Source organism: Arvicola amphibius, chromosome 2 (genome assembly GCF_903992535.2).
Source record: "Arvicola amphibius chromosome 2, mArvAmp1.2, whole genome shotgun sequence".
In the NCBI taxonomy this organism is placed as follows: domain Eukaryota; kingdom Metazoa; phylum Chordata; class Mammalia; order Rodentia; family Cricetidae; genus Arvicola; species Arvicola amphibius.
The window spans coordinates 135,739,172-135,752,786 of record NC_052048.2 but is presented as its reverse complement, the minus strand read 5'-3'; the positions used below and the strand labels follow the sequence as shown (position 1 = coordinate 135,752,786).

The window sequence follows — 13,615 nt, the reverse complement described above, 5'->3', positions numbered from 1 at the left end:
AGCAGGGCCTGTGAGGAGTATTCAGTGCAGAGTCTACAGTGCAAGCTCTCCGTGCTCCCTCATCAGCGTGCTCGTTGCAGTCCTATCAAGGCCGTCTCTGGGAAATCAGCCCTAAAATTTGAAAACTTTCTGAAAAGAGTGAGAAGGCAGGATTTAGAGGAATCGCTAGAAATGGAAAAATCATACTTAAACTCGATGTGTTAAGATGACCCTGGCCGTGTCACACTCAGACCTTGCCATCCCACGTGGGCTAAGCAATGATGGGATGCAATGTTAACAATTTTATAAAAGTTATTAATTCCATTTTTCAGATGGAACTACAGGGCCCAGAAAAAGCATAAATAAAATTAAGGGAAAGCAAGTAAAGCAATAATAGTATTGGGGTCAGGGGAATCTCCATTTCTCAACTTGAAGGAGAACGGGCTTGCAAGCATCTCTGCATCTCTGCCCAGCCCTCCTCTGGCTCCAGCATCCCCACTGACTTCACTGGAACCCATTAATTCCAGGGCATCCACAAACTTGCTATGGGATTTACTGATCTTATGGGCCTGGAAGCCTTTGAGAAGCTTTTGGTGGCTATTTTCTTATCAAGATCAAGACCCGCAAACAACAGCCTGGCTACAACCCCGAGAATATTCCTAAGCCCAGGGAAAGCCATTCAATCCATCTGAAATGCAAAGTGTCTCCAAGACAGTGACGTAAGTGCATGGCTCCGCGGTGAGTTGCCATGATGCTTCTTTACACATGGATAGGCATTGTAGCTACAGCATCCTCCCTCCAGCAGCACTGAACACCCTCCTCCCTGCAGTGCGCTCTGAGGATATGCCTTACATAGCCCCTCTCAAGCTATACTGTGAACAAGAAACAACTAGGGATTTGTTATAATGCAGGCCCTGGGTCAGGAGATTTAGAGTGGGGGCCCTAGGAGCTGTACATTTCTCAAAAGCAAGCATGAGACTGATTCTGCTGCTCTGGAAAACTAAGCTTCAAAAAAGCAAAAACTCTCAAGCACAGCTTGGAGCCCACAGTTCCGAGGACCAAAAGCCCATGACCAGGAGCAGCTCACGTGTGATGGGGGCTCAAGTGCAATATTAAGCAACAGGAGGACATTTTCTACATCACTGTTTGAGCACACCTAACAGAGTCCTAGAGGTGAGTCATGTGAGCAAAGGCCTCAAGTCAACACGTTCTAAAGGAGCCCAGGAAGAGTGAAGCAAGATTTACTCACGGGAGAAGCGGGCAAGTGGACGGGCATTCTTATCTCCTGCTTCATTTGCAACTGTGGGAAAAAACAGAGGACACTGTTAACAATAAGGCACATTAAAGGGGACCATACAAAAAAAAGTCACAGGCTATTGCCAATGCTATTTACTGGTTATCCCCTAACCTGAAGGTAAAGCCATGTTGCTGAAGGAAAAGCCCTACTGCTGCAACTTTCTAGAGTCAGCAAACATGGAGAAATCTAGCTGGTCCCCAACTAGAAGCTATTCCCCACTGACTAGCATTCATGGTGCTTGAGGGTACTTTGCACACTACTGGAAGAGAAAAGTAATGATTAACATTACCCAGCTATAAACTCTACAGCCTACAACAGCTAGCTACCTGGAAGACATACAGATACAACTGAAGTACAAATGTGGTAGGAATGAATAACCAAACACTTTTTAAAACTGAATTTAAAGCCCACCCTGAGATATAATCCATACCTGACAGTAGTAATGAGGCCAGACACTAGATCAGTCGTAGGAGTTAGGGGAAAAGCTACTAGTACTGTTCTACTAAATGAACACGACAATCAACTGACTCTTAATGCCATATGCTACACTAGAGATCAGTGCACCACTCAGTCCTCGTCAGAGAAGCTGCCTCTTGCAGTAGACGGCTATATTATATTGTATATTTGTGAATATACAAAGATATTCACAACTGGATGACGTGCAGACAGTGAGAGACCTTAGAATACTCGGCCCTAAATGGGAAGCCTTCATCAAACCCTCCCTCAAGGGATCCACATGGAAGAGGAGACAGAAAGATCGTGAGAGCCAGAGATAGTGGAGAACATCAAGGAAACACCATCATTCAGATACAACAGGCCTGACCCACATGTGAACTCAAAGAGACTAAACAAGCACAAGGCCATCACAATTATATTCTAGACAGGCAAAATCCTGGAAGCGGAAGAGAACACAAAGTCCTTTTGTGAACGGTAGCTGTCAGGAGAGAAATCAGTTTTCTGTAATGAACCACACTCCAAGGCAGGCCTCATGCTCAGGAGCTGAAACAAAACCGACTCCAGGGGTTTGTATGCTTTGTTTGTTTGTTTGCTTGCTTGCTTGCTTGCTTGCTTGTTTAGTTGGTTTAGTTTGACTTTTTTTGTCCTTTTCATTTTTGTTTTGTGTGTCAGAGTGAGAGAGAGAGAGAGAGAGAGAGAGAGAGAGAGAGAGAGAGAGAACATGAAGTGAAGTTGGGTGGTAGAGAGTTGAAAAGAACTTGGGGACAGGGAAATATATAATCAAAATATATTTTATAAAAAATGTTTTAATCAAAAATAGAGTTTCTCTGTGTAAACAGCCCTGGCTGTCCTGGAACTTTCTTTGTAAACTAGCTGGCCTTGAACTCACAGAGATCCGCCTGCCTCTGCCTCCAGAGTGCTGGGATTAAAGGTGTGTGCACTATGCCCCCACTAAATTTACTTGTTTAATGTAAATTTTAAAATTTACATGTGCTCCAGGTATTTCCATGCTACCACTGACCGACCGCCTGATGACTCTGACAGTCAGTTATGCTTGAATTTTAAGTGGGAGAAAGCAGCCTCCCTTTGCTGGGTTTCCAAGCCTGCATTAGCACCTAAAATTAGTCCCAGTCACCTTCATTAGAATATCTGAGTAAAACTGGCTTGGTGCACAAGGATGGCCAGTTGTGTGGGAATCTGCTAGATGTAATCTGATTAACCTCTCTATAAGTACTAGGTTGAGGTTTTAGTTCTTGCCAGTTTTACTCAGAGAGTCTAATGAAGAGCATCCCTCAACCTGAGTCTCTGTTGTTTTTTCACTGTGTATGCAAAGATAGCTGGCCCAGGAACTTGTGGGATTCTCCTGTCTCTATCGTCCATCTCCTTGTAGAAGCACTGGGATTATGAAGGTTCCTACTAGGAAGCTATCTTTTATGTGGGTTCTGGGGATTCGATCTCAGGTCCTCATACTTGCTTGCACTGCAGATACTTTTATACACTGAGTCATCTTCCAGACATTGCTAAATTTAAATATTTTTACTTGCATTAAGATTGATATGTGTTGTTTTCTATATTCATGAAAGACAGACATAAATGTTTGTGATGTCTGTTGGAATGACATACAGTCCAACCAACAAGAAAATCCTGTCCATTTTGGTTTAAAAAAAAATACCAACGGCAGGCAGAAGAGACTGTAATGTAATCATTGCTGCGTATGATGTTGACACAGAAGGACACGAGAATATCAGCCTCCCGACAGTCTCAGGAATATCATTTTACAGGATCATTTTGCAAATGGTGAAAGGAGCCATGGCTATCTCTGGGGTAAACGAAAGTTCACAGCGTTTGCACATTTCAACCTTGGTCTCCTTGTTCCTGGCTTTGGACTCATCCTATGGTGGTTCTTTTGCTGCATTGTACAAAATGACCAGCAGGGGGAGGTGCTGCTGCACACATCACGGCATCACAGTATCAAGGACTACAGTAACAAGATTCTCATCTCAGGGTAGGGCCCAGGGCTCTATTAGCATCCTTATTTCTCTCGTCTTCTATGGCCTTTGGTAAAATCACTATTGAACACAAAGTTTGCACTGAAGTTCCTTCCTCCAGGCAAAGCAGATTTGCCACAGGGCAGAACTGCACCTCACCTCTGAAGAACTCCTCGGCCACACTCAGACCCTTACATGAACCTTGTCAGGGACCAACCTGGACAAAAAATACCTCTCACCGGGGTAAGGGCATGGGGATTTAGAAATATAGTAAAGAACATGAAGACATGAATGAAAATAATAAAACAGAGAAACACAGAATAGTATCGGGAGGGAGTTCCCTGCATTTAATTTCCAACTGCTTAAAATACTCCTGACCCCAAAAGGTAGGAGTAAGGCAAAAGGCCGCATTAACATGATATAAAGAAATGAACAGACAAGTGGGCTAAATTCATAGTTAAACATTCTGTTGCTAGAACAAAACAAGTCACGCTCACACCCTAGACCAAAACATTCTGTAAGCAAACCACTCCCTGGGTGGAATCCCAAGTTATCTCCATAAAGGGAACTGGAACTTGGTTGGATCCTTAGACTTTTGCTTAAGGTAGGAACAAATCTACTTCTCTATTCCTAGAGCTAGAGTGTGCTAGGTCTGGCTATTAGCCACACCTATTGACAATAAGCTTGAGAGAACAGAGCTCTCTGAGCAACAACTAGGTGGGACCTTCATTTTGAGGTAGAAGCACAATAACCTTAAAGGAACTAGAGGAAAGTTCCAAACTCTCTGGCCTGTGGTCATTGTGGAAACCGGCTCACATTTCCGGGCCTCCACAGAACCTGACTGGAGCTGGACATGCACGAGTGTTCTTCTCCAGCCCTTGAGTTCAAATTGTTTCCTCTGTAGACCCTGTATACCTCAGAAAAATAGAACAATCTTTTTCCACACAAAAAGAAAAGGGGAAAAAACCCTCACATCTTTACTGCAGAAAGTGATAGGTTACCTTCAAAGCAGGGTTACAAAGACCATTGCAATAGTTGTGAATGCAAGGATCACCTAACTGCTAACCTTAGGAAGGCACATTCTCCCGGAGTTGCTATTTCAGACCAAGTCTTGGGACTCCCTTCCCAAAAACCTTAGCCAAGGACGGGAATTGCTGACCCAGATCCAAGTTATATCAGGAGAGGCAGGCATCAAAATCTAGGCCAGTTAGGTGCCAGGAGAGTTGCCTCTACCCAGAAATGATGTGACAGCCAGAATGACTGTCCCCATGAAGCACAGACACCATGCTTCCCTGCTGGGTGGTTTCCAGGGACAGCCTACAATATATGATCCAACTCGCTTGGCCTGGAATCAAAGCCCTGACATTAACTTAATCTTCCACTACGTGTTAGTCAGTTTTCTGTCACTACAGCAGCTGCCTGGAGGGACTCATTTGCAAAGAGTAAAGATCTATTTTGTTCAGTCCAGGGGCCTCTAGTGTCAGATGGCATCAGTAGGAGGTCTTGGTAAAGCACAACTAAGTCACCCATAACCAAGAAGCAAACAGGAATTTGGAAGGGGCTGGGATCCTACAGTCCCTTCAAGATCATGCCTCCAAAGACGAAAGGCTGGCCAGCAGGGTCCCCCTGTAAAGGTCTCACCCTCCGCGGTAGCGCCACTCTGGGCACAAAGCCTTAGACACACAGGCCTTTGGGATACCTTTCCAAACCTCAGTGATGACAGTTCCAATAGCATCTTTCAATATAACACCCTTCACACTCTCGGGCAAACGCCCCTCCTAGGTCTTCACCAGATCGACCCTGATTTAGTCTTCAGGTTAATGCATAATGGCATTTCATGGTACAGTCCCAAGTGTTGGCCTGTGTTTCACTTCATTCTCCTTGCAGACCCGCTCTCCAGCTTCAGCAGAAGCCAGAACTACCTAGAGGGTTTTCTGAATTGCAGACTACAATGCAGAGTTCAACCTCAGCAAGGGTGGTATATGTCTGAGAAAATACATTCCTGGGAAATTCCAAGTGCCTTGGTGGCTTCTGGTCTGGGATGAATTTTTCAGAACAGCTGGCAATCAGCTTTAACCTGCCCTGTCCAATTCAAGATCTTTAATTTTTAATTTTCCTATTTCTATTCTTTTGACTAATGACTGCCACTCTGAATAATGTGATCAGCTGATATTTCTAGAACTAAAGTAAACTGGATAGACACAAAATGCCACCAATAGCATCTAGACCAGACATCTCAGGCAGGCTTCTGGCCAATCTGTATGAAGGTCTGATTCATTTGGGCCACAAGCTTGTAAGTTTTAAATAATTAGCTGCCTATACTGATAAACAGTTATGAGATTTCAAATATAAATACATGCTACTGACTTCTTTAGGGATACAAGATCCCAGCCCCACCAGACAGGAATGTGCGCCCCCCGACAATGGGCAGCTCTGCCTGCTGTCTGAGACACAGCTCTTTTCTTATTGTTACTGTGGTTTAGCTGCTGCCCTCCTGGTCCAGAAATTAGTGTCAACAGGGCCGTGTGGAGGGCTTAAAGAGAGGAACAACACTGCCACAGAGAAAAGTACTACAAAGAGTGATCACACCCAGCTGACTAAGCCCTTCCATCTCCAGGCCACACACTTTTAGATGGGTTTGAGGGCCCATTGTCTGTGGGCTTGGACACAGCCAAGCTCTTCAGCAGCAGAAAGCCTTCATGTGTTATTTATTTTGTATTACACACACACACATACACACATACAGACACACACACTATTCACACCACACCACATCCATACACACACATACACACTGCACACACAAATACACACCACACAAATATACACATATCACATACCTAGATACACCATACACACCACACACGCGCACACAGGTACACATACACAAAGCTTTAATAGTCGCTTCATTTATCAGGTTAATTAGAGCTTGAATTTGGCAAAGTGTGTCCAGATGACTGCAGAAGTATGAAAAGGCATCCATGCTATCCTGTTAGCGCAAAACACACAGATTCTAGTTATATATGCAATAGAGTCTGTCAGTGTTGAGCTGCCTGACAAGCATATATATGTATACAAGCATGGCATAGACGAATATAAAATATATACTGCCAGATGTAGAAATAATTATTTTCTTTTGTGGCACATTTGAGAAAAACTTGTTACCTTTTTTGTTTCTGAATAAAGGCAAAAATTCAGATTTGTTACCTTTTTATACTTCTGCCTAAAGGCCATAATTTAGGATAAGCATGTGCCATGTTTATATTCAGTAAAAATATTTTATCAAAGAGATAGAGAAGAGTTAGCTATTGTGTTTGCTTGTTATGATTGTGGACACACACACACACATGTATACATATAAAATACGTGTTGGATCCAGATCTAAGACCTGCCCCTGATCGTACATCATACTTACCCTGTGTGATGAGAGAGCACCCCCTGTAAGACTCAAGAGGTACTGTTCTCTCCTTGCCAAGTTGCCCCCCACACTCAACATTAGTCAGTTGCACCTGGTAGAATGTTAGACTCATTTAGGGAACTGTTCAAATTCCTGTGCCCAGACAACAGCTTAGACCAACCCAACAGCGCTTCTGAGAGATGACCCACCGCTCCCTACATCTTTACTAAAGTAAAATTCACAAAGCATGGATCTGAGTCCTTCAAAACTAGCACCGGTATTCTGTTCTTCTCAGGACACTCTTGCTATTGTTCTGTCAGAAGCTGAAGTGCACCTCTGCTTATGTCAAATTCAGTGGCTAAGGCTGCAGATGTGACTGAGAATCAGCAGGCAGGAGACTCTTCTCATAATGTAGGATCATGGGGAAAAGGATTTGGTTCACACTGCTGCCAACTCCCCATGCATAGCATGCATACAGGGCACTGCGGGGCGGGGGGGGTTATGGGGGAGGGGGGGCTGGGCTGGCTGGGCAACAGAGCTCGCTTCTTAGAGGAATGCAGCAGCCTTGACACACGGGCCCGTTGGGGAGGTGGCTGTGCCTCTCCATCTATGTGTATACACGTCTAGTTAGTAGGAAACCAATTTGATGGTCACACTGATCTTGGCCGCATCCCAGATCCACTGGAGCAGAGTCCCACCAAGGAGGGAAGGCAATTGGGTGTGCTGGTATGTCAGAAGCAGCGTTCTAAAATTACATTTCCCTTCATCCCTGGCATGCTGGCTACACGTTTTCCCTAAAATAAATAAACCAATAAAATTGTCTATAAGCACATTTCTAAGTATGGACTTTCCATAGAGACAAAGGTTAGTGAGATGGTGGGAAAATTAACTCACGGCGTTCCAACCCCAAACACCAAAAGGGGCTTTGATGTGGCAGCCAAGCCACAAACAATCCAGGCCATTAGGAAGGACGGCAGAGTGCCATGAAAGCTTCAGAAGACCTAACCGTTGGGCAGTAAACCAGGCAGGTGCACACTGCTTTGTAACCAAAACTGAACCCTAAACACTGCCACCCATGTTTTGGAAGCCCCGACACCTGGGTAAGTGTAAAGGCAGCTGAGATGCCAGCTACAGGGGAAAATACACAGTGAGCAGCAGCCTAAGGCAAAGTCCGGCATCTACCCACGTCTGCTGTTTGCCCCAAGCTCTGGGTTGTGCCCAGGGACCCTCTGCAGGTGAACTCCGTTGAGAAGCCTCATAAGTGGAACGGCAGACCCGATGGCCATCCCAGAGAAGAGAAGTTGGAATGAGTGTCCAGGTACACTCCCTAAGTACCAGATAAGAGAAAGCTCAGAACTGCCCACAAGGGCTTGACTTCACCTCCTTGTCCACTTACAAAGACCCAAACAGCATCAGAAAAGCAAGACGATGAGCTGGGAGAAAGACTCCTTCAATATCACTGCTAACTACCTTGCTTAGATGGTATTTTCCAAGTGGAGACTGCCATCATAGCCCCCTTTCCCTGCCCCCCTTTCTAGCTGTATCCCCTCCTGTGGCACCGATTGCCTGCATCTAAGGCTTATAGTCTTTTCTCCATTTCAACTCGACACCCGCATAAGTGTAGATTCTCTGCCGAATAGGCAACAAAAAGCTGCTCTGCTCAGTGCCTAGAGCCTAGGAGGAATATTTATTTAATGATCAGCGGTCAGGCTCCCACAGTGCACCATGCAGAGTGTGTCTGAAGCCGAGAATATTTGGAAAAGCACAGGAAGACAGAAAGATACAAAGACATTGATATCCTTGTATAGCCATATGTGCTCTAAAGATCCATTCAAAAATATTTATCATGCCTCAAATGAATGACAAACTCCAGATAAATGTGCACACCCCTGTTCACGGCCCCCGCCTTCACATTAAATAGGACTACCATTCCTCAGGAAGGGTGGGCAGTTTTTCAAAGACCACACAGCGGTGCAGCACAACCTCTAACCAAATATTTGGATCCAAATTCCATGTCTTTCAACATAGCTCATTTGCATTCAAGAAGGAAAGAGCGGACCTTGGTGGCACAGGTCTGGAATCCTAGCAACTCAGGAGGTCGAGACAAGAGGATCACAAGTTCATGGCCGGCCAGGGCTACAGATTAAGCTCAGAGTCAGACTAGATAACTTAATGACACCCTGTCTTTGTCTCAAACCATTTTTTTAAACTGGGGAGCAAGGTCTTGAGAATATAGCTCAGTGGTGGAGCAGTTGCCCAACATGCACAAAGTCCTCCCAGGTTCACACAAATATTACTAACACAATGAAGGGAGAGATTAACTAGCAGCCTGGAGAAGACTACTCTTAGCCAAGAGCCAGGCTGCAGCCTGACCCTGTCCTCTATTGCCCTCAGCCCCAGCAAAGGCAAGTAAGCAGCAGATGGAAGACTGGGAAGGTCACCTGCCTGGCACCTAGCGCCTGGAATACAGGTATAAGTAGGAACAGCATCTTTACTAATAAGAGCAGGGTGTCCAGGACTCATTCCAACAGGATTGTGAACCAGGGGAAGTGACCTGTAAAATATGCTTGAAACTGGCTGGGGTTAGCAAAAGGCTCTGGAGACTGTTCGTTTTTTATCAGACCTGATTTTGATAGAACAGTAGAACTTTTCCAGAAACCTCCCAGCCTGCTAAGTGCTGACCCCTCCCCGGGGAGCATCAGGATCACTCCCACTGGGTATTTAGGCTCTTGCCAGAAAAAAAGAACGCGTGGTTTTGGGCTTGCTTGTGTGCTCCCTCTGTCTTCTCCCTGCCATGCTCCGGCCACCCGGGAGTCTGCCGTCTATTAAACTCAGGCATTTAATTTGATTTAATCTGGTCTGATTGGATTCCTTTGCGCCAGTGGAGAGGCTCTATTAGAAAATATTCTTAATATTAACTAAGATGAAATAACTAGTAACGCAGGTCTGAAAATGAATTCAGTATGATCTTATGCCAGAGCCGTGAGCCATGATATCCATCAATGTTCAGCATCTAATGATCAGTGAGCCTCACTGACATACAATCAAGGTAAACAGGAATCCCCCCATCTATTCTACCTCAAGTTGGAAGCATGGCAGAGGAGGGTCCTGTGCTCACCTGTTTCTTGCAAAAGCAGAGCTTAGGCCGCCTACTGCAGGCTCTCTCCAGAGACATAAAACACATCACTACCCTCCGTGCTGTTTCTCCCCACTGGGCATTGCCTCATTGTACCCTCCAGGCCAGTTTGGTTGTCAAGCCAAATCTGAATCAGCCTCATGTAGAGAAGAAAACCAATCTGTAGTGATGACTCATAGGGGCTCATCATTTGAGAGTAGTTGAGATGGTGCACCTTCCAGGATATTCTCTCTGAGAACATTCGCAAAGCCTTTCAGAAGATAGGATGGCTTTCCTGCTTGCCCAGCCTGGCTTGAAATGAGCATAGAGAGGAAAAAAAAATCAAAGAAGCCCTTGCCAACTTGAGAGGACAACTTGGAAAATACTTTTGTCAGTTGAGGGAAGCCGAGTCATTCGGAAAAAAACCGCGTGAGCTTTTTTTCTTCCCTAGTCCTGATTTCAGCTTTGCTTGCGTGTCTAAGTCCTGCCATATGCTAGGAATCGCATTTTGTTAGTTTTGCTCTATGTGCCAGTCCCTTATAGAATGAAGTGACATGTTAATAAATGCTGAAACTGACTTAGTTTGACCTCTTCGTTGCTCCCTTTTCCTGACTACTCTTAAGTGTTTTTTTTTTTTTTTTTTTTTTTTTTTTGGAGATGCAATGCATGGCTCTGATGCTCAGATCCAGCCATCTGTTACCCTCTGTTCCATCTTCCTGAATCCCCTCCACCTGAACGGTGCTAGATGTGAGTGGCTGTGCGTGTGGATCCAGCCTCAAACCCACCTGAGACCCAAGACCTGGCACTGAGCTTCCGGCACTATCATGCAAGTTGCTGTTGTAAGAAGCATTCAGTATTTCCAGGTAAAACTCCTGACTACAGTGCCGGAACCTGACCTCGGGGAACGCAGGGCTCACTGGCAAAACCTATTTTTAAGTGTTATTAGTAATGTTATCCAAACTGTCAAGGGCGAAGGGTCCCTGCGGCCTGTCGTGAGTAGTGGGAGGCTTCCAGGAAGACAGGAATGCGTGAGATGGAGGATGGGGATGTCCTGGGAGATAAGAGGGCTGTGGTACATTCTAGCAGAGAAAGCAGAGGGAAGAACATGGCTGTACTGTGAATCACTCCCACAGGTCAGGAGGGCTTCCCACTGGAGGACAGGAAAAGTCAAATCACCCCATACGGGAATACACTGGCTGGAAACTTAATCCCAGCCTAGGGGTGCTGGGTGGCGGGGGTCTAGGGTCAGAACCCTGGCGACTGATGTAATAACCCAAGAGTTGGTAGGATATCACTTGTGCTTGCTGGCCCCTCAGTCATCTCAGAGGCTTCTCACCAGACGCTGGCTCTTCAACTTCTAGCCTTCAGAATCAGAACTAAAATAAATATTTGTTGCTTTGTAAATTCCTTCAGCCCACAGTATTTTGTGATGGCAGTGGAAAATGGACCAGGACGAAGGAGAGTACAGAGACTATTCTACCACCATGGTCTTCGGTCCTCTTTCCACATGCATGTCATGTATGCTGGTGAGAGTCTGATTTCATTTGCAACCTGCCACATCTGAGCATGCCCTAAATTCAAGTGCCAGTGCATCGGTCCAGTCAGCCATCATTTTAAAACACTACTGTCCAGGGGCTGGAGAGATGGCTCAGCGGTTAAGAGCACTGCCTGCTCTTCCAAAGGTCCTGAATTCAATTCCCAGCAACCACATGGTGGCTCACAACCATCTGTAATGAGGTCTGGCGCCCTTCAGGCATACACACAAAAAAATATTGTATACATAATAAATAAATAAATTTAAAAAAAAAAACCACTACTGTCCAACATAGAACAGGTTCCCGTGGTGATGGCCAAGGGAGTCCCATCCGACTCTTCCTGTCTGATGCCCTAGCAGCCACCATAGATACGGGGATGGAAGGATTCTGTACCTCTCTCTCATTAAATCAACACCCTAGTCACTAAGTCAGGGAAGAGCAGTTAACAAGAACCAAAGTATGGGTGAGATTAAGCATGCCAATGTGACTGCTCAAACAGAGAGCTCATTATACTCCACCCAGACTAAACAGACAAACAAAAAAGCCTAAAGAAGACAGAGAGACACTGACAGTTATTAATTCTGTGTTCTATGCCAGGCAGTGGTAGCAGCTTTATTCCCATAATTTCTATTTGGTTTTACAGTATCTCTTGAGGTAAATAGTATTCCTGTTTTCAGCTGAGGAAGAGCTAAATGATTTGGTATAACCAGGACTAGAGAATGTGCAGGCTGGCACTGGATTCTGACTCTGCAAATCCTCCTCTTCCCTCTGCAGTGGGCTTCACAGTACAAACCACAGGAAGAGTGGACTGGTTCAACTAAGAATCACATGCTAGGGTTTCTATGACATCTCAAACAACTGGGCCTCCAACTCCTCCTGAACTGCCAAGGACCCCACACACACCTGAGTTGACCCCTGTCCCATAAAACAAAAACAGTTGTCTCAACCTCAAAAGTCCTTCTCCTCCTTGATGTAATCTTCACAGGGGCCTTCATTCCATCCCTCACCCAGTCCCTTCTGACAGCCTTCTCAGACTGGGTGCCAACGGTCATGGGCTTAAGCCCCCAAGCTGTTTCTTTTCCAATAAGCAAACCCGGATGTTCCTTGTGAGACAAAAAATATCCCACTCCCTTATCAACAAAAGTCAAGTCACCTTAATTGCTGGCAAAGGAGGAGAATTTTACTTTTAAGAAGTCTGTGCAAAATGTTGCTAAATACCACTCAGTTCTCTACCATGATCTTTATGTTAGGCTAAGCCAAGTCCCACGGTACTCAGACTTTTTTCTGTGGGCTTCTTAAGAAACCAGGGACCACCTTCTACATCGTATGCCAATGAGCCCCTAAGATAGGCAGGCTTGACCAAACATAAGACCATCTGTGGAACTTATTAAAAATGCAGGTCATGTTCCCACTACCTGGGCCTGGGTCTAAGAGTCTTCACTTCTGACCAGCTCTCACGTCATGCCTTAGGAATCACACTTCGAGTCCCAGTGAGCCAATGAACATAACCAACTCCGAGAAGGAAAAATCAGTGCACATCCTAAGCCCTAGACAACTTTGAAAATGCAGGCTATAAGATTCAAAATCAATCCTGTTGTTTTCCTTCAGCAATGTTTTGAAGTTAGGGGAAGAATTTTATCTGAGCTTATAAAAAATCCTAGAGTGGTAAGGTAAAAAATTCTCAGCATTTGTGCAGAAGACAAAGATGAAGAAAAGAAAAAAAAAAGAGAGAGAGAGAGAGAGAAAGAGAGAGAGAGAGAGAGAGAGAGGAGAGAGAGGAGAGGGTGGGGAGCAAGAGATTTTTTCTCTCGACCCTCGATCACCGCTTTGTCTCCGCCTCTTTCTCTC

General features: G+C 45.2%; 1 protein-coding gene across 1 annotated transcript in view; it reads right to left on the bottom strand.

The window, feature by feature from the left end:
- The window catches only part of Pde1c (phosphodiesterase 1C), a 446,197-nt gene that overhangs the window by 361,474 nt on the left and 71,108 nt on the right, over positions 1-13,615 (bottom strand). The window contains exon 2 of the mRNA XM_038319212.1: positions 1,229-1,279. Coding sequence (XP_038175140.1) covers positions 1,229-1,279 — 51 coding nt within the window. The remainder of the gene's footprint in view (positions 1-1,228; positions 1,280-13,615) is intronic.